This window comes from Aristolochia californica, unplaced genomic scaffold, assembly GCF_029961685.1.
Source record: "Aristolochia californica isolate CCGP_79_NKW_82.1479 unplaced genomic scaffold, dmAriCali1.0.hap1 SCAF_5, whole genome shotgun sequence".
Classification (NCBI taxonomy): domain Eukaryota; kingdom Viridiplantae; phylum Streptophyta; class Magnoliopsida; order Piperales; family Aristolochiaceae; genus Aristolochia; species Aristolochia californica.
In genome coordinates, this window is record NW_027182214.1 from 42688326 (window position 1) to 42708922 (window position 20597).

Here is a 20597-nt window from a genome sequence, read left to right on the forward strand (position 1 = left end):
GGGAGGCAATCCGGAAGGCTCGTGGAAGAGGTCGGAGAACTCGTCGAGAAGATTTTCAATAGTGCTGTCCAGTTGGTCTTGTGTGTGAATGGTATGAAGGTGGTGGGGTTTGTCCACCTGACTGCCTTGTAATAGCACTTGGCGACCGCTCAATACAAAACTCATAGTTAAAGCAGAGAAGTCCCACAATATGGGTCCCAACGTTTGTAACCATTTGATGCCTAACACCATATCAAATCTTGCCAAAGGTATGACAAAAAATTCTGAATGAAATAAAGTAGTACCAATTGAAAATTTTACCGCTTTGCTGATCTCGTAGCTAGGGACTCTCTCCCCATTGGCCGCTGAAACTGTGGCTGTTGGGTGTGGAAGGATCCGTAACTGAAGATGCTGAGCAGCTGTCAAGCTAAGAAAATTGTGTGGACTTCCCGAATCCACTAGTCCCACAAGTTCCTGGTAGAGGACTCGAGCTCTGACTTACATAGTTTTGGCAGATTTCTGCCCAGTAATGGCATGCAAAGAGATTGCTGGTGGTTCCTCCTCAGTAAGATCATCACTAGATTCTGTATCCTCTGTTTCATCCACTACGAGCCAGAACAACCTTTATATTGGTGACCTGCCCTGTATGGTTTATCACAGTTGTAGCACAGATTCTTGGACCTCCGTTCCTCCATCTCGGAACTTGTTAATTTTTTTATATACTGAGGTGGGGGGATGAAAGAACTGCAAGGATAGAGGTCTTTGCTGCAGCAGCAATGGTCTGATTGTTGGAAGCCCAAGCCTTCAGATGAGGTTTGATGAGTTTCAGTTTTTGGGGTAGATTCCAAGCTGAGGGACCCACCGTCGCAGTATTAGACCAGAAATCAGAGATGAGCTGATCAAAATCTGCCTGACAGAGCCAAGAATTCTCAAATCTAAAAGGTCGCAGACCCCATTTCTCAAATCTAACAGGATGGGCCAATGATCAGAGCAGACCCTATTAAGGATCTGAACAAAGGACTGCTGGTAGAGCTGGAGCCAAGTGTCATCAGCAAAAAAAACGATCCAATTTAGAGAGAACAGGATGCCGTTGACGCCCATTGCTCCAAGTGAAGTTTTTACCAGAAAGGGGGATTTCTTCCAACTCACTCTCGCCAAGGAAGTCAGTAAACATCCTCATGGACGAGGTGATACGTCTACAGTTATTACCCAATGTCTAATCATTTGAGAGGAACTAGCATAAGGTATCAGAGCTAGTACCTGTATGTGCTTTTGCCCAAAATTGCAATGTGTCGGGGGCTTGTGTTAAGAATAGTTCCACATAGATCCATAATTACAAAGATCTTGTGCTTATTGCTTTGTGAGAGTTCTTATAAATTAGGCCAGCCATTTTAGGATGGACCTGGACAAGAAACATTTGCACCACAAGAATCTATCAATTAAGTAGCTGCATTTCAAATGTAGAGCATACTATTGCAGTACTAATCTATGTTGAAGAAATCATGTTCTAGGTACATTTTATTTGTTTTTGAATCTTGATTACACACACACATACCCCTATATATATTTTATTGAATGGTAAAAGAATATACAACTTGATTTATTAATGGTAAAAAATGTTTTATACGATATTATTGTCTCAGTACTATCTAATTATTTTTGGAGAATCTTGAAAAGACTTCTTTTTGAAAGATAGGGATTCTTTTATTTGATTGCCATTTCGGTCAAACTCTTTTTACATTGGATTGCAGGTGGCCAAGAGTATAAAGATCATACTGACGTCAAGGCAAGCATCAGTAAAAGTTGCACTTGATATGGACAGGATTGAAGCTCTGCAAATGAAAATAAATGCTTACACAGTGGCACAGTCTATCTTGCAACACCCTAAAACAAAACTGAAGCAGCAGGTGAGCACATACTGCTTGTTTTCATCAGTAGAATGCTTTCTATTTATATATGCTCATCTGAGGTGCATGACTGTTTTACAGCATGTTGTCGTCATTACACCACACAAATTGAAAGTTCTACCCCCTCAAGCAGATAAAAGTAATCTTCAGTTTGAGCTACATACTCTCAAAACTATGCTCCCAGTGGTTATTGTGAAGGTTAGAAACATATAGTATTCAGCTTCTCAAATTTTTCTAAACCTGCTCCAGAAAAAAAACTTTGAGCCTCCTTTTTTGTGAGATAAGCAGAGTATATAATGGCTTCTTATTTTTTTCCCTCTTTCTTTTATTTGACAGGGCATTAAGACTGTGGAGCGTGCAGTTATAAACAAAGAAAAGGGAAAATATAACTTACTTGTTGAAGGGTTAGTCTATCTGGTTCTCTGAATATTATGCATTGTCTTTCTTTAATTTCTTGACCTAGCTCTTGCATAGAATCCTGTATTGTATGAAAATATCTAATCAATTGATCAAGTGAAACATATGAGCCGCACTAAGGAGGACTTCAACTGTAGGGCAGTGAAAATAAGATAGAGAGGTGTAATATCTTAATTTCCCGGGTTTAGACAAAGATGGAGGATTAGATAGGGCAGAAAATACAGTAATTGATTTTCTTGTCTATGGTTAGTACTTTTAAGTTGCAGACTTGACTTGCATAACATTACTCTGCCCTTGACTAATGAAAGAATAACATGTATTTACCACTGGCGCATGTCTAGGGTGAAGGCTCCAACACCTAGGTATGTTCTGAAACATTAACAAAAAGGGATACCAAGACCTCTAACAGGAAGACCTTGTATCATCAATCCAGCCTCACCATTTTGGGGACACTCATAATAGTTTTGTCCCCTTCTATGACTTCAACCTTCAATAAATGCAAGATCTGGAACTTCTATTGAGTGAAGGCAGTACAGGTGATAGAGCGAAATTATAATGCTCAAGAAAACGTTTTTTTTTTTTATAAAGATGTTTTATATTAACAAGAGAAAATCTACAAAGGAAGAGGGAGCAGATCCCTAACAAAAAGAGATTTTTTTTTTTTTTTTTTTGATAAGGATGTATTAATAAACAGAAGAAAGTTACAAAGTTTGAGGGGGCATTTCCCTTACAACCAGAGATTGTAGGGTAGCTCCCTCCCTAGCAAGTACATCTGCCGCTGAGTTTGCGGACCTCGGAATGTAGGTCCAACAACAAGAAACAATCGAGGTAATGTCTAAAATTTTATTGAATGTATCCCAGTGTCTCCACGGAGGAGAAGATGCTCTCGCACACCATCCAATCACCACTTTAGAATCCCCTTCAACTTGGAGGGGTCCACTACATCTTTCTTTGAAAACACGAAGACCGGAGAGGAGAGCCTGTAACTCTGCATTCGTAGAATCAGAAATTCCAAGTGGGCCCGCATATGTGAAGAGCTGATTACCGGAATGATCTGAAATTACTCCACCATAACCGGAAATACCAGGGTTGCCCAGAGATGAACCATCAAAATTTAGCTTGAGATAACCAGGGTCTGGAGGAGTCCATTCTTGCATAACCGGAGGCTTTTTACCAATGTGTATCAAAGCCAAGTTTCCCCAATTTTCACGAATGGAGGAACCCAGATAGTGAGAAAATGCTTTTTTTGTTAAAAGCCAAGTAGATATGTGTCCCACCACTCTATCCGCAACCCGGTCTACTGATTCACTTTTAGCATCAAATCTTCTTTTGTTCCGCTCGTTCCAAAGCCCCCACGGGATGAAACTGGAGCAGGCAGAGAGCATCATCTTTCCAAGACGCGGCATAGAGGTACCCAAGAGTGAATTACTAAAAGTGAGGAGGTCCTCCGCCATGCAGAATTGAAGCCCAAACTTTCCAAGGATGCTTATCCACACATTCCAAGAGAAAATGCAGTGTAGGAGAATGTGTCTGATAGTTTCGTTCTCAGAGTTACAGAATGGACATAAGGGATCAACCGAGGGATGGCCTCTTCTTCTCAATACATCAGCCGAGAGGATTTTACCTTGACAGGCACTCCACATGAAGAATTTTACCTTTGGAGGGGCACATAAACGCCATACGAAATTGATCCCATTCTCCCTCCATGCCGAATTACTTCTGTTTAAAAATCCGTATGCCGATGAGACCGTGAAAAACCCCTTTTTGTCCGGCCACCAAATGAGCTTGTCAGCCTCCCGAGGACGAATTTTGAACGAAGCGACTAAATCCAATAATCGGCTAGCTTCCAATGCCTCACTATCCGAGAGGCCCCTTCTAGGATGGAGGCTCATCCCTCCCCCCTCAAAAGCTTCAGCTACTGATATTTCTCTGCGGGTGGTGAGAAGGAAAAGACTTCTGAAAGCAGCCTGCAGAGGTTCCGGCCCTATCCACAAGTCGTCCCAAAACTTGAGCGATCTACCATTTCCAGCATGGAATCTACTTGCAGATTGAAATTTTGGGAGCAGAAGATAAAGTGTTCTCCATATAGGAGATAGGGTTCTACGGTTCCCCCCAGACATCCACCAATGAGGTTCACTACCCAGCTTTGTGAGAACCATTTCCTTCCAAAGATTTGAAGAGTGAGTGTTAAACTTCCATAGCCATTTTAACAATAAAGCTTGATTCATGTCTCTAGATTTTCGGATTCCCAGGCCCCCCATATTCTTTGGCTTGCAAACATCATCCCAACTAACCAGGTGGTACTTAAAAGCATCACTCGATCCCCTCCATAAGAATCTTCTTTTCAACTTATCCATGATCTTGCAAATAGCAATAGGGCAAGGCAAGAAAGACAATGCATAATTTGGGATACCTGCTATGCATGACTTTAGGAGAACGAGTCTCCCCGCTTTACTAAGAAGACGCCCCTTCCATGATGATAATCGGGATTCCATTTTTTCTACCACCGGATTCCATAGCCTCCTGCATATACGCCCATTGAAGAGAGGTAGACCAAGATATGTTACGGGTAATTGACTTAATGAGCATCCAAATATACTTGCCATCTCAGTGAGAACCTCAGGATTAACATTAAAGCCCATTAGGGAGGTCTTTCCCCAGTTTACTTTCTGACCAGAGGCTAACTCAAAAAGCCCCAACACAGCTTTAATCTTTATTGCACAATCAATGTCTCCGACTCCAAAAATGATGGTATCATCTGCATACTGAAGTAGGGGAATATTAAAAGCTGGACTGGAACTAGTAGGGGGAAGCCAACCAAGATTTCCTGCCGAGTAGAACATTGCTGATAGAAATTCCCCAATCATATTGAATAGAAGCGGGGAGAGAGGGTCTCCCTGTCTAATTCCTCTGCTGCCTTTAAAATAACCACATACTGAGCCGTTGAGGAGGAGGGAGTATGATGCTGAACCCACACAGCTTCTGATCCAGAATCTCCATTTGTTGCCAAAACCCATCTTTTCCATGATCTCATCCAATAGAATCCAATTGACCCTATCAAAAGCCTTTTCAAGGTCCAACTTTAGGGCAATTCTTGGGTCCTTATTGCGCTGAAAATGATCAATTAGTTCGTGGGCAGCCATAGTAGAATCCAGGATCTCTCTACCTTTCAAGAAAGCGCCTTGCCCTTTGTGAATTACTGTAGGGAGGAGAGTTTTGAGACGATGAGCCAAGATTCTGGCTATGATCTTGTATGCACTAGAAACGAGGTTGATGGGCCTGAAATCCTCTGGTTTCTCCACACTGATTTTCTTCGGAACCAAAGTGATAAAGGACGCACCGATACTATGGAACGTGATCCCGTTGTTGAAAAAACCATTAACCATGGCTATGATATCCCCCTTGAGACGCGGCCAAAATCTTTTAAGGAAATCCCCATTGAAGCCATCAGGGCCTGGTGCCCTATCACTATCCATGCCTAATACAGAACGTTCGACTTCTCCCGGAGAAAATGGCAACTCTAGAAATGAAGCAGCTGCTGGAGAGAGGCTACAGAAATGAATATTTTGAATTTTTGGTCTGTAATGGCATTCCTCCGTATATAAATCTGTGAAAAACTTGAGCAACACATTAGTGATCGAAGTCCTACACGATGTTACCTCATTATTGATACATAATGAGGTAATACGGTTGGTCCTTCGCTTAGCCGAAGCCACTGTGTGAAAAAATTTTGTGTTGGCGTCTCCCTCCTTGAGCCATTTAAATCTGGCACGTTGTTTCCAACGGATCTTCTCTTGATGGAGGATTAAATTTAGATTTGAGTTTAGAGAAATACGGGTAGAGAACTCCGCTGGAGATAAATACCTTTGCTCCTCTGCCAAATCCAGGTCTGCAATTTGGGAGATAATGGAAGACTTCTCAGCAGCTAAAGAAGTGCGATACACTGTGGCCCACTCCTTAATTTTCTGTTTAAGGAACCGAAGCTTTAGGGGAAAGGCCCACTCTCGCCTGCCCAAAGATGGACCCTCAACCCACCATTCGTCTACACAAGCTTCAAAGTTTTTGACAGATAACCATGAATTCTCGAACCGGAAAGGAGAAGGGCCCCATTTCTCGAAAGAGGTGGTCAGCATGATTGGCCAGTGATCTGATCCCACCTTGTTTAGGACCCGACCAGAGACATTCCCAAACAGTTGCAGCCATTCAGTGCAAGCCAGAAATCGATCCAATTTTGATAAAATCGGCTGATGTTGGTTATTCGACCAAGTATAATTCTTACCCAAGAGGGGGACCTCATCCAGACCGCATCCGCCAATAAAATCAGAGAAACCGCGCATAGAAGCCGAGATGCGATTTGCCGGCGGCTTCTTCTCACTGCAATAGCGAATTGCGTTGAAATCACCGGCGAAGAGCCATGGGAAACTCCAGGACTGGAAGAGATTGCTGAGCTCTTCCCAAAAAAATCCACGCTCACGGTATCTGGTCGGACCATATACTCCCCCAATACACCAAATTTTGCCCGAGGAGAGGTCTTTAAACTGCAGACCCACGGAGAAGCGACCTTCAGCCACTTGCAAGGAATCTAAAAGAGTCGAGTCCCAAGCGACTAGAATACCACCCGAGAGACCCTCAACATTAATAGCCACCCACTTAATTGAAGAGTTAGACCAAAGCTCGTTGACAATAGCTTCAGACATCTCTTGACACTTTGTTTCTTGGAGAATCACAATGGATGACTTGAATTGAGATAAGAAATTTGAAATCATCCCCCTCTTCCGAAAAGACCCAATTCCTCGAACGTTCCAGGAGAGGATGATCATTTAGTACCGTACTTGATGACTCCAGCTGCATTCCTGTCTCCAGGCAACGGGCCTCTGAAAATTGCTCCCATAAGACGGGCCAAATCCATCATATGTTGCCATGTTTCTTCATCATATTTGTGCCTTTCTACTTGTAGAGCCTTGACCACCCTGCCAGGTCGACCAGGAGAGAGGGGGGTTTGGGAGTTTTCTGGATTGTCCTGATTTTGGGCATTAATTTGTGGTGCATTAGTTGGAATAGGCTCATGGTGAAAATTTTGTGGTACCATGGGTGGTAGAGGGGGCAAATTAGAAGATTCAAAAATTCTCGAAAAATGGGAATCCGGGGTGCCAAAAATTTTATCAGTACTCATAGATGGGCCTTGATTAGGAGGTGCCTTTTGGCACAGTTCTGTTTGAGGTTCTGGGGTGATAAAGTGACAAGATGGGCTAGTTTGAAAATTTCTGACTGCACGCTCGAGATCAGTCTTCTGCTGTTGCTGTTCCCGAGAAAGTGGACTCCAGAGACAGTTGGAAGTGGAGAAAAGGATATCAGGTGGACGTTTACGAGGAGGGGAGGTTGCGCCAGTTGGAGAGTGATTGATTTGGGAGTTTGGAACTGTAGCTATGGAGGTAGCCGAATAGGGGGACAGAAGAGGTTGCGTTATTTCTGGGTTTGAAGGGGTAGGAGCGTGCTGGTAAGAGGTAGAGATTTGGGGATTTGGAAAAGTTGAAGAGGGGGTTTCCGGAGATTTTTCTGGATTTTCTGATGAAAAGTTTGAAGACAGCCTTGACGAGCACCCGTCTTCTGTCTCTGTTTCTGTGTACTTTCTGCCTATTTCGTTTGAAGCCGAGGCTGTATTTGGTCTGACAACATCTCTGGTAGAGTACCCATTTGCAATCGAGATAGTCCTTAGGTTTTCGGGAATCGTACCTGGATGTAGCGCTGGAGCAGCTCGGTGATTTTCTTCTCGGAGCTTTGAGCCAGACATACGCCGAACATTGTCTCCTCGAAGCTTTGAGCCAGACAACTGCTGAAAATTTTCCGATTGAATCCCATTATCATTAGCTTTTGGAATGGCTTCTTGAAGCTGAGCCGGTGTTGGGTCGAAATTTGGAGCTAACTTCGGCAGCTGGATGCTCGTGCCAGAGCCCTCGGGGAGACCTCCTCTCTCGGGCAACGTATCACTTATTGTAAAGGTTGGAGTACTCGTGTAAGAGTTTTCGGGACTCTGACCCACATTTGCTGCACTTTTACGCCCAGACCCAGCTTCGTGACTTGACTTAGATAGATTGGAGTCCTCGGGACTCTGAATATTTTTTGGCAGTGTGGTACGCCAGGACCTGAAATTATTCAGGGTACTGACGGGGTCTTGTCTCGAAGTACTGCCCCAAGAGTTTGAATTTGAAACCGAGTCAGATCCAGAACTCGGCAGAGAAGTTGATTCGCTTAAGTCCGACGAGTTATAAACCGAGTTGACTCGGTTAGAGGGAGAGATGGATTCCGATCGTCCCTTTTGAGTCCGGCGGAGCTCCGGTGACCTCAGAGTCTCCATGGCGCCAAAAACCACCTCAATCCATACGAAATCCCCGCCGAAAATTAGCTCCATGAATAGTGTTGCCGGCCAACGCGAGTTTGGGGCGACGAACGCCCTTGCAACATCCATTTTCAGTCTTCCGGATGTGTCTTCATCCCAACAAATAATGCATCCGAAGGAGTGGAAAATACGTTGCAGGACCTCCTCTGACCATAGTTCGATTGGAAGTCCCTTTACGATAATCCACTGTCCGAGGGGGAGATTTCTGGTGGTCTCCTCCCATTCCGACACTAAAAATTCCTTTTCAAACTCCCATAAGCTGTCGGTGAGAACTGCCTTCGCCTCCTCCCTCGTATTGAAATAGACTAGCCATTTCCAAGGACTCAAACGGGAGATTTTTGGAAGGCGATTGGCCTGTAATTTCTTCCGAAACCAGTGAGCGAGGCTTTCGCTTGTCCAGTTATCAGATTTGGTCATCACCTTCAAAGCCGATTCCAGAGCTTTGCTTCCATTCGAGAACAGATCTGAGGGGAGATGTATGGAAATATTTTGGACTTTGGGATGGAGAGGTTCCTGGACGAACGGTATCAACAGGGGTGGGTTGGGGATTTGAGAAGCAGGGATAGGGGGGAAATGGAGATCGTCTTTTTCGGGGGGAATGGGTGGGGGAGTTATAGACGGAATCAATGGGGTGAAATTTAGGAGCTTTCCCCTCAGATCTTTCCAACAGAATGAGTCCCCAAATTTTTCCGGAATGTAGATTCGAGCCATTATCAACGATCCTCTGCACTGGACGATCTTCAACTCTCTCATTCCTTTCTTTCGGAATGCCGAGACAGAGAAGGAAAGTTCTCCGACTCTAATCTCCCGCAGACGAGGGGCATTCGACTCTTCCTCATCGACGAAACAGTTGGCGAAATCCACAGTAGCAGCTACTGGAAAGGAAACGAAAGAGCGTCGATTGTCATTTTCCACTGTGATTTGAATAATCTTTCCGAGTCTTCCTTCTTTGAGATCCAAAGAGATTTTCGATTTTCCGCGTACCCACACTGCTTCTGCTTCCATTCTTGTGCCTTTTTTCCTTGATTTCCGACCTCTTGCCGTGCACCATTCTCCATCTTCATCGTCTTCTCCTCGATTGGGGGTTTTTCCGACAATCGGCAGAAGGTCCTTCAATACCGACGCGCCGCCCAAGTCGTCGTCTTCGTTGTTGCCAGTGGTTGGGAGGCCCATTGAGGGTTCTTCTGTGCGCAGTCGACACATGTCTTGATTCTAGGCTGTGACTGGAGGTCTCGGAGACGACGAGACGCGGCCGTCGGCTTCATCCCTCGATGGCTCCTCTCGTACGAGTTAAAAATTGGATGAGTCAGATGAATGGTGTATTGACATGAACAACAAAAAGAGATTGAAGGGACGCTCCCTGCTTGGCAAACGCATCTGCTACCGAATTTGCAGATCTCGGAATGTGAGACCAAATACTAGAAAATAGTGAGGTAATATCTAAAATCTCCCAAAGGATGTCCCAATGCTGCCACTGCGGAAGGGAAACACACTCGCACCATCCAATGACCACCTTGGAGTTCCCTTCAATGAATTGGACCACTGCAGTTGTCTCTGAACACGCGGAGCCCATTAAGAAGGCCATATAGCTCCACCGACGTTGAATCGAAGATGCCTCACGGACCAGCATAAGAGAAACACTGATTGCCGGATGGATCCGAAATCACACCCCCTAATCCAGCGATCCCTAGATTGAAGAGCCATCAAAATTCAACTTTAGGTAACCAACTTCCGGGGGAGTCCACTTCTTCATTACTTGAACCTTGGTCCCAAAGTGCATCCTTGCCAGATTGCTCCAGCTATCACAAATGGAGGTGCCCTTGAAAGAGCTAAAGGACTTCTTAGTCAAAAGCTAAGTGGAGATTTGCCCCGTCACCCTTTCTACTACTCTTACCTCATATTTACTTTTAGCATCGAAACGCCTTCGGTTATGTTCATTCCAAAGCCCCCATGGCACGAAACTGGCATAGGCGGAGATCATCAATTTATCAAGACTAGGAATGGGATAGCCCATGATCAACTTGCTAAAAGAGATCAGATCAGTAGATATACAGAATTGCAACCCCAACTTGCATAGGATAGAGGTCCACACATTCCATGAGAATTGGCACTGGAGTAGAGTATGGCTGGTATAATGCTCAAGAAAGCTCACAAGGCAGCTGGAGTCAAAGACTGAAAAATTATCTCGGTAAATGAATTGTGAAGCTGAAGAGGATATGGAAAAGGGTTTGGTTAGTTGTTACTTTGCATGGTTGATTATTTGTAGAGGATATTTTGGGACTGTCAATGGGTAAAAATTATCGAGTGGGAGAAAGTCTCATATTGGAAAATGGGAGTAAAAGTTAATGCGAATAAGCCTCCCAAATGGCTAGTCATTTTAGGATGGAACTGGGTTCAACCAAAAGCCCAACAGTGGTATTAGAGTAGGTTGTGTGTGTGGGCTGAGGCCTCGTTTGTGCTCCCCAAGTTACCTCTGTATTGTGGGCTCCATGAAGTAGGAGTCTATATGTCCAGTTATAGGATTTATGCCTACGTCTCAGGCCTATTATGTGTAATTCTTGATGTGAAGGGGAGTATTGAGTGGGGAAAAGTCTCATATTGAAAGATGAGAAAAAAGTTAATTAGTTATAAGATTGACCAATAGGCTCCCTAAGTGACTAGTCATTTTGGGATGTAACCGGGCTCATTTTAGGCTCAACCCAAAACCCTTTTCTCTCATGTACTTTAGTTTTCCAAATTTCCACATGGTTACAGAGTAGGTCGTCTAGGATTGTGAGTTGACCTCATCAACTCATAGAGGCAAAAGATTTTCTACTTTGTTTGTTTGTCAATTTTCTTCAGTCATTGCCAAGCTTCTTTTTCTATTAGCCAATCTTCATTAGATATCATTCTTATTAGACAAGATTTTCCCTATTTCTACCCAATTACTGTAACTTAGTTTTTCTTGCATATACCTCAGTTTATCTAAAACACGGTTCTTCTCTCTCTTTCATACTTCTTATTCTTCTCTGTCACCATATATGGTATTTTCCATTCAGATAAATTTTGGGAACATGTGCTTTCTAAAAAGACTGATTCGCTTTTGATATGTTCTTCATAGAGAACACTTTTGGCTATAACCACATGAAGATTCTCTCATTGCACGTACCTAGATTTCTGCTTTGACCAAATCCTGAAACCCAAGTTTGAATTTTTAGAAGAACTGCGTCTCTTGTCTCAATATTATAGACCCTAATCTCTTTAGGTGCAGACTCACTGATCATCTCAAACCCTCAGGTGGATTTCCTCAGAAACCACTTTGGCAGATGTATAACACCTCTGGTAGCCGCACTCCCCCAATTTGTAAATTAGACAAACCTGAAATGAGAGCATTGTCCTCAATCAAGCTCTTTAGACCCACCCATCTGCAAATAAACTGCCTGTCTTGTGGAAGTTTTTGATACTAATGAAGCTTCCTTGTCGCCATTTCTGGAATCATCATTAATCACTCATCTTTTCTGTTTCACACACAGCAACTGATTTTCACATTAAACAATTCATATCAGCCTAAAAAAGAAACTGCAAGCCTGGGATTCTCTGGTTGGTGTTTAGCTTATTTGCTGCTGTTGCATGGTGTTCTTTGCCTCATGCCTACCTATATATTACTCAAAAGTTCTGTCTGGTCTGCTTGAGAAAGTACATGGAGAACCTGAAGAACAGCCTTGCGCATACGGTCATCGGTTACATTCTCTAAAATACATAACGCTCTTGTGGCCTTGTGATGCTTACCCCTGAGACTCATCCTTTAATAAAGTTGCATCCATCTTCAAATCCTCAAGCTTTTCCAGCAGGGTAGTATTGTAGCCAGTGAAATCAGTCTTGTGTCCTTATGATTTCAATGTGTTGTAAGATAGATCCAGAGAAGAAAGCAGGAGTCAGAAATGACGAGTGAAAGCCGGATTGATAGCTATTCTTGAGGATGTTCTTAACCTGGGTTTCTCTGCTATGGAAAGTGAAGCTAGGAAAGGAAACATGTTCTCAGAAAGACAGAACAGGTTAAGTGGATGAACCCCAAAAGCAACTGTCAGGTCTAGAATGCTATTGGCTTGCCTTTTCGTCAACTTTGCAGCTTTTAACCCAGTTGTTTGTCCTAGCTTGATGGCAACTTTCGCATCTAGACCTCTTGCTAAGTCCTCAGTCCGGGCAACCTCAATTACACGAAGTGAGGCTCCCTTCATGTGTGATGCGCTCATGTTGCACATGCAAAAATGGTGATTCCTATTTCAAAAGTTGGGTTCTGTATGAAAGTAATAACTGGAACAGAATCATGACTCTAGTGGCAGCAGAAGACCTTGGTTTTTAGAAGTAAAAATTAGGGCTTTAGGTGTTGGAAGAAGAGAGGAGAGGAAGAAGAGAGAGAGAGAGGAGAGGATTTGAGAGAAGCTTCAAAGAGAGCTCTCTGCACGACCTCCCAACTCTATCAAATAAAGGGGTTTGAAGAACTTAGAAAAATGCCCCTATTATACAGCTGGATGCAGCATAATAGTCTGGATGCAGCTGTTTTGGTTAAGCAGAAACCTCCCTGGTTGGAATGTAAATGGAGGCGAAATTTGCAGCTGCTGATGAGGTTGAGAAAAAAGTTGTGCGGCATTAGTGTGTTCATCCCTGATCCCTTCTCTGAAGGGTAAAACTAAAGCTAAATACGGGCTTATGTCAGATCTCATGGAGCTTTCCTTTTTAGGAGACCTACTAATGCACACCATTAGTGCTTGTAACCCTGTTCCCATCTGTCTGATAGCCCTGGTATTTGTCTGAAGGGCTCGAGTAAAACTAAATACTGACTTATGTCAGACCTCACGGAGCTCATGCATCTAATGCTTCCTTTCTTCCACATGCTTGTTGCTTTTGAAAATTGTTTTTTTCTATTAGTTTTTGTCTCTTTTTTGTCATTGTTGTCTTCCTAATATTAGTTATTTTCTATTTGCTTTTGATGTAAAGCTAGTTGCTCGTTTTTTAATTTTATCTCATTTCCTCTGAATGAAATTCCCATCATTTTCAAAAAATAAATATAAGCATTACATTTTATTTTATGAGGTTTATAATTGGACTTGCGGACTTTAATAATAGCATCTTGTCCTATATGCACATTCTGCAGTACAAACCTTTTAGCAGTACTAGGCATTCCTGGAGTTGATGGAAGCAGGACAAAGAGTAATCATGTCATGGAAGTGGAGCAGACGCTAGGAATTGAAGCTGCAAGAAGGTGTATCGTTGATGAAATACAGTATACCATGGGAAGTCATGGAATGAGCATCGATGTCCGCCATATGATGCTTTTGGCTGATGTAATGACATACAAGGTAATCCTTCTCTAATATCTCTGCATATATCAGCATGGCATCCACCTAATTCTCCATGACATAACATTAGAAAATTCCAATGCATAGAAGTTTTGTTATTTCTGCATTAAAGCATTATTTGTGCAGGTCATAAATCTAGAGTCATGAAAATGCCACAGGCTGTGCTACTATCCTTTTTGTTGTGTGGTTTTTTTATGCTTTTTTTTTTTAAACCCAAGCCCTCATGTTGACTGCACTTAATATTGCCATCGGGTCAAGTTTTCAACTATACAAAACCTTTGGCATTGATGTGGAAATTTTAGTAACTGCCATTACGAGATTCTCTACTAATCTTTTGTGGGTGAGTTGCTTTGGTTGCAATTCAGTAATGACTAATTGTGCTTGATGTTGTTTGTTGGTGACAGGGGGAGGTACTAGGCATTACAAGAGTCGGTATTGCCAAGATGAAAGATAGTGTTCTGATGCTGGCATCATTTGAAAAAACAGCGGAGCATCTTTTCAATGCTGCTGTGAGTGGGAGAGAAGATCAGATTGAGGGAGTAAGTGAATGCATAATTATGGGAATACCAATGCAGATAGGGACTGGTATTCTTAAAGTTATACAAAGGTAATATTCAGGATCTTCTTAAGATTGTATCAAGAATATGTTAAATGTCTTTGATAAATGTTTATTAAAAGGACGCATGCTTTTGAGAGGTTTCTTTCTTAGTATCATCCATTTGGTATCAGCCATAAACATGCTAGCCTTACTGTTGATGGCTGCATATGATTGCTAAAAGAGGAGCTCAAATTCAGGAGCCCGTTAATTTTTTGTAATGTTGAATCTGGTGTTGTCATTAAGGGTCTGTTTGGAACCCCTAGAAAAGAAAAGAAAAGAAAAGAAAATGGGAATTTGACCATTATTATTCCCAAAAATTGAAAAATAAGATAATGATCAAATTCTCTTCTTCACTAATTATTTTTGGGAATAATAATGGTCAAATTCTTATTTTCTTTTCCTTTCCATAGGGTTCCAAACAGACCCTAAAAAAAGAATTTGTTCGACTAATCAACATGTTAGGTGTTCAGATCACCGGACACTTCACTATGTGGTACATAACATCTACACTATCATGGTAACCCCATCGTTTTCTCCTGTATTCTCCTTTCCTGTTCTTCCCACAATCTGTATATATCATGAATCATGTGTATATGCTCTCCAGCCTATAACTATTTGACTTTCTGGAGAAGAGCTGCATTTCAGTTGAATTCACTTGAGCATTTTGGCTTCTTTACTAATTCTACTTGCCACACAGTCTGGCTTCGTTTTCTTGCTGAATTTTCCTGGCATCTGCCATGCTCATTGAGTGCAGGGACAATTTTTGTTGCAGTAGCCAGTATTTTTGTTCTGCTTTGTACCTTCTTAGGCATCTAGGAACTCATTATCTATTTTTAATTGTGCAGAGTTGATCAGCCTCAAGAATTCAAATATGGTCCGGATCCAATTATATCCTGAGATTCATATAAGAGGTGTTTGATTAAAGGTGAAAGGCGGTTGAAACCCGTTCTGCTACTGTGAGAAGGCTTCGCAATTAAGTGGTCCATGTAGCTGACCACATTCACTGTAATATACAATAATGCGTGTATTTATTACTAATTTATTGAAGCTCTTTGTATAGCAACTAAATTACTGTATGTGTACTGGACAATAGTGAAAAACCCCAATTAAAGGGTTAACCTCTTGAAAGCACCCACTGTCAATCATATGCAAACAAATGATACTCCCTTGGTGTTGCCAGTATTTAAAATGTAAAAACAGAAAAGAAAAGAAAAAAAATTGTTATACATCTTTTGTATTTGAAATCCTGAGAAATAGAGAAGTGTAATTCTTCGTAAGCTGTCAGGCGTTGGTGGGTTAGAGAACGGCGAAACTTGATCAATAAGGGGTGGCACCAAGCCAAACCGGTTTGCAAATTGTTCAAGTTCAAACTTGAAATAAGGTTCATTAAGTATAACAAACCAAACTTGAGATTTTAACAAACATTTCGTCTGAGTATTTAAAATTAAATTGAATAAAGAGATTAAAAATAGGATAAATATTAAATTTAGAAATTAGAGGTGTGCTTAAAATTTATTTATATATTAAAATAAGATAAAACCGGATTTTTTGTGTTTTATAAATTTTATTTTTATCTTTTCACAAAACATTTCACATAAAATCAAAGACATATATTCGTCTAGACATCTCAAAAGTTTGGTACCTGCTAGTAATTTCTCTGAGAACGATCATGAAGCTCACATGCTATGTGGAGCCTCCTTCTGATCTTCACTTCCTCAAGTTATTTTTGTCTCCAGAATTCAGGGACGGAAGTGAAATCTGAGCAAACTCACAGAAGAGAAAAGAAAGCGAATGGCTTCTCTGAGGACGGCCTTGAAGGTTATACCATCCTCGGTGTTCCATCATGGTTTCCCGCGTTATCCAACTGGCAGGAATCGCGCTTTCTCCTCTGTTCTCTCTCCCCCCTCCAAAGCGGTTGTCTATGAACAACATGGCTCACCGGACCAAGTTACCAGGTTCAAATGCCTCCTTCTCTGGGTTTTCCCTAATTTTCTGCATCATTTTCCATTACCATCAGTGGCAATTGTCTGGATATGATCCTGTTGTCTTACCGGTCACCGGAAAACATACTTACTGAACTCTGCACATATGACTGTCACTTGTTTTATCCAATAGATTACCCAAAATGGAATGATGGCATTCATATAAAAAGATAGCAATTGTTTAAATGTCGGTGACTCAAAGCGGCTGCTGGACGAGTTCGACTGAATGCTGGCAAATTAAGTAGAGGAGAAATGCCCTCACAATTGTACAATGATTTACGTACTGACAAACCAGGAAAATAGTGGAAGCTATTTCACATCTAATTTATATGAAGGAATAAGAACGTCTTTAGTTCTTTTGGGTATAGTTTGATATTAGAAACTATTTCTGGGAAGCTCGCTGTCTGCTTCTGTATGTTTGATGGTCCTTCCCTTTTTAGCACATTTACTATTAGCTTTTCTACTAAGAGGCCTCTGCCTTTTTGGGCACCAATCTCTTAGATCGCATTCCTAGGAGGAACTTGATTATTTTCTGTTTGACATTTTTTGTCTACAAAGGACAAAAAAAAATAGCTCCTAAATAAAAGAGAAACAATGATGTTTTGCTTTTGAGATTTTCTGAGAACTTTGTAGCATCTGCAAAAGAGTGTAGTATTTAGTTGGTGCAGTGACATTCTCTGCTTGTGATTTGGGAATTTTGTTCATTTTTCTTATAATAATAATTGAAATTCAAGAAGAAATCCTTGCTTTATTTCTAATGTAAATTAAATTATTGCCTTTACAGGTTGATTAATATTCCTCCGATCGAACTTAAGGAGCATGATGTATGCGTCAAAATGCTTGCAGCACCTATCAATCCTTCAGATATCAATAGGATAGAAGGTTATTATATCTCAGACAGGCCCTTATTTTTATAGGCTGCCATATGTTACCTGTTGGTCTCTTTGTATATGACCTGCGTAGAGGTAGGGTGCTAAGTAGAATATCTTTTCTTCTGTGAAGTTTAAAGTGGAAGATGCACTCACGTGTATCAGTGGAATTCACATGAAGTGAAATCTTTTTTACATTGCTGGACATAGAGAATTGGATAGAGAATGTCGACCATAGTAACCATTGATTTTATTGCTCTTATGACTCGTAAACATTTCATCTAATTTGGGGCAAACTGGTAAATCAATACTTTGGTTCACTCCTTATAAACATTACAAATGGCTATCTTTAGTTAAAGATCTGTTATTTTCTATAACTCTCCATCACATTATATATGTATAAATTGGTATCAAGTCATGCCTGATGTCTGTTTTTCTGTGGATGTACCCTAGGAGTATACCCTGTAAGGCCTCCAGTGCCAGCTATTGGAGGATATGAAGGGGTTGGGGAAGTACATGCTGTAGGCTCCGCTGTGAGGAATCTCTCTGTTGGAGATTGGGTCATACCATCCCCCCCATCTTTTGGTATTTTTGACTACCTAAAATCTTCTCCATTTTCGTTAAAGATTATTGAAACTGTACATTCACCCACACTCGAAGATGACTAAATGCGTTCCATTCAGGGACATGGCACAGTTACATTGTAAAAGAAGAGAGTGTGTGGCACAAAATTATCAAAGATGTTCCCATTGAGTATGCTGCTACAGTGACTGTTAATCCTTTGACTTCTCTGAGAATGTTGGAAGATTTTGTTAAACTGAATCCTGGTAATACCCACCGATCTTGCTTCATCTCCTCTTTTATATATTCTTACTTGAGAAAAAGGTCTGTCTTAATGCGTTCTCCTCTTAACTTTTGACTCAATTTATCAGGAGATGCAGTGGTGCAAAATGGTGCTACTAGTATTGTGGGTCAGTGCATTATTCAGCTGGCAAAAGTTCAAGGCATCCGCTCCATAAATATTATCCGAGACAGGTGCTTAATGGCATTCAGTGACTTGTGATCCTTGACCTAGGCCCAGTAAAGAGGAAAATCTCATTTTATATCTTTTGATAAGCACAAACACTTTGACAATTAGAACTGAGGCTAACTTGTTGTTATTGTTGTTTGTATGTATGTATGTGTGCATGCATGTATGTATGAATAATTATTATTTTGGTGAATATTGTGCATGTCTAAACAGCTAAGTTATTGTTATTGGTTCTATTTGGGAGGATTACCTTCAGGTCCTTAAGTGCATCTCAGTGTTACTTTGGTTATTTTGTTGCTGCTTTCTTGGTTATTGAAATCCTTTTTTTCGTAATCTCGTAATTTAGTTATATTTATTTATTTGACATGTTTGGATGCCATTTCTTATTGCTGAAGAGTTGGGTCAGAAGAAGTTAAAGAAAAACTCAAGCGATTAGGGGCAGATGTGGTGTTTACTGAGAGCCAACTGCAAGTCAAGAATTTGAAGGGTTTACTGGTACCTTTGTACTTCACTGTTTGGCTGGAGGAAGTTTTGTTAAAATTAATCCACTAACATTTTATTTGCTCTGTGCCTTTAACAATTGGTTGAAAATCTTCAGGATGACATCCCAGAACCAGTGCTTGGTTTCAATTGCGTTGGTGGTGACGCTGCTTCTGTAGTCCTCAAATTTTTAAGGTTTACTTCCATGGAATTTCAAAAATATAAATCGAGACCCTATTTCCGTTCTTATTTCTGTGATTTTCTGAGCTGCAGGCAGGGAGGGACCATGGTAACTTATGGTGGTATGGCTAAGAAACCTGTCACAGTGTCTACCTCATCTTTCATATTTAAGGTATAGAATTCCTGGTCCAAGTGGTTCTGTCACTTTGATGAGGTGTGTGGATGTAATGACTTTTTTGGCTAAAGCCTGGCAGCTCAAACTTTTGCTATCATTTTTTATCTTGTCTGTGCTTGACTGCTCTTGCATAACAGCCTGGAAGCCTTGCATATCAGGACTAGTATACATTTAGTACCATCCTGGGATGCTGAGGTTAAAAGCGAAGGAATGGGTACAACAGACTAGGCAGACCTAAAAATTTTCCCAAGCTTAATTTTGTTGGCTTTGTTAGATGAGCAAGCTTTGTATGGAAATTGACCCACTTAGCTAGCTTGAACATCTACACTATGCACCGACCTGGTTATGCAACATGAAACTAGGGTGCTATAGCCCTGGCTGACTAGGGTATGCAACCTTGTTCCTTGATGTTTTATTTCATAAAAGGAGTCAAGGGTGGTATATTTGGTGAAAGCATATAAAGTTTCATAAAAGGAGTCAAAAGGGTGGTGTTTTCTATGAACCAGACGGTTCCATGAAAGGTGCAGGTTTGTGGTCATCTTATCTTGTTTTAATTGGTAGGTCACCAGCATAGCCTTTTCTGTCATTCTAGTAAAAGATATGCATGATAGACATGATCGTTGCTTCAATACATTACAGTGAATTGGTCTTTTTACTTCAGGGAAAACAAATGCTTCTGAAAGAATCATGTCTTTTTAAAAACAAATGCTTCTGAAAGAATCATGTCTTCTTATGCTCCATGCAGGATCTTGCTTTGCGTGGGTTTTGGCTTCAAAAGTGGTTGAGTTCAGATAAAGCGCAAGAATGTAGAGAAATGATAGACTTTCTCCTGGGCCTAATGCGTGATGGGAAAATCAAATACGAGTATGTTTTCTTCTCTACAAACGATATTGTTTTGACTGATCATTCTTATAGACCTGTGTGCAATGTCTAATTTTCTTTCAATTGATATGTAGACAAATTATCTTTATGCAGGATGCAGTTGGTACCTTTTGATGAATTTGTTCTGGCACTTGATAGGGCACTTGGAAAACTAGGAAGCCATCCTAAACAGGTTATTAAGTTCTAGTTATGGATCTGGCTTTTGGAAATAGACTAAGATTTTAAAGATATTCTGTGACTTGAAAAGAAAATAATTCATGGCATAAAACATTCTCTGGAGTATCACCGAAGAACGAAATTCATGCTGTTAAAGAATAATCCCACATAGATTAATGAGTACAAAGATTTTGAGTTTATTAGTT

General features: G+C 41.2%; 2 protein-coding genes across 2 annotated transcripts in view; both read left to right on the top strand.

Moving 5' to 3' along the window:
- Positions 1 to 15846, top strand: part of LOC137966495 (DNA-directed RNA polymerase III subunit 1) — a 54039-nt gene extending 38193 nt beyond the window's left edge. Inside the window, exons 22-27 of the mRNA XM_068813132.1 lie at positions 1731 to 1886; positions 1968 to 2084; positions 2223 to 2290; positions 13835 to 14039; positions 14444 to 14646; positions 15483 to 15846. Of these exons, the coding sequence (XP_068669233.1) occupies positions 1731 to 1886; positions 1968 to 2084; positions 2223 to 2290; positions 13835 to 14039; positions 14444 to 14646; positions 15483 to 15534 (801 nt within the window). The 3' untranslated portion in view covers positions 15535 to 15846. The remainder of the gene's footprint in view (positions 1 to 1730; positions 1887 to 1967; positions 2085 to 2222; positions 2291 to 13834; positions 14040 to 14443; positions 14647 to 15482) is intronic.
- A 450-nt stretch (positions 15847 to 16296) lies between these two features.
- LOC137966496 (enoyl-[acyl-carrier-protein] reductase, mitochondrial) lies at positions 16297 to 20564 on the top strand. Its single transcript, XM_068813133.1, has 10 exons — positions 16297 to 16592; positions 17404 to 17501; positions 17942 to 18073; positions 18172 to 18315; positions 18421 to 18523; positions 18914 to 19013; positions 19117 to 19193; positions 19272 to 19350; positions 20099 to 20217; positions 20329 to 20564. Exons 1-10 carry the CDS (start codon positions 16429 to 16431, stop codon positions 20420 to 20422), a joined length of 1110 nt encoding a protein of 369 aa, XP_068669234.1. The 5' UTR covers positions 16297 to 16428; the 3' UTR covers positions 20423 to 20564.
- The last annotated feature ends 33 nt before the right edge of the window (positions 20565 to 20597 follow it).

Bases quoted from the DNA above. Each gene is read 5' to 3' on its own strand.
- LOC137966496 (XM_068813133.1), top strand. From the start codon at position 16,429: ATGGCTTCTCTGAGGACGGCCTTGAAGGTTATACCATCCTCGGTGTTC. The intron at 16,593-17,403 runs GTTCAAATGCCT...TTGCCTTTACAG, and splicing joins TCACCGGACCAAGTTACCAG to GTTGATTAATATTCCTCCGA. The intron at 20,218-20,328 runs GTATGTTTTCTT...ATCTTTATGCAG, and splicing joins GATGGGAAAATCAAATACGA to GATGCAGTTGGTACCTTTTG.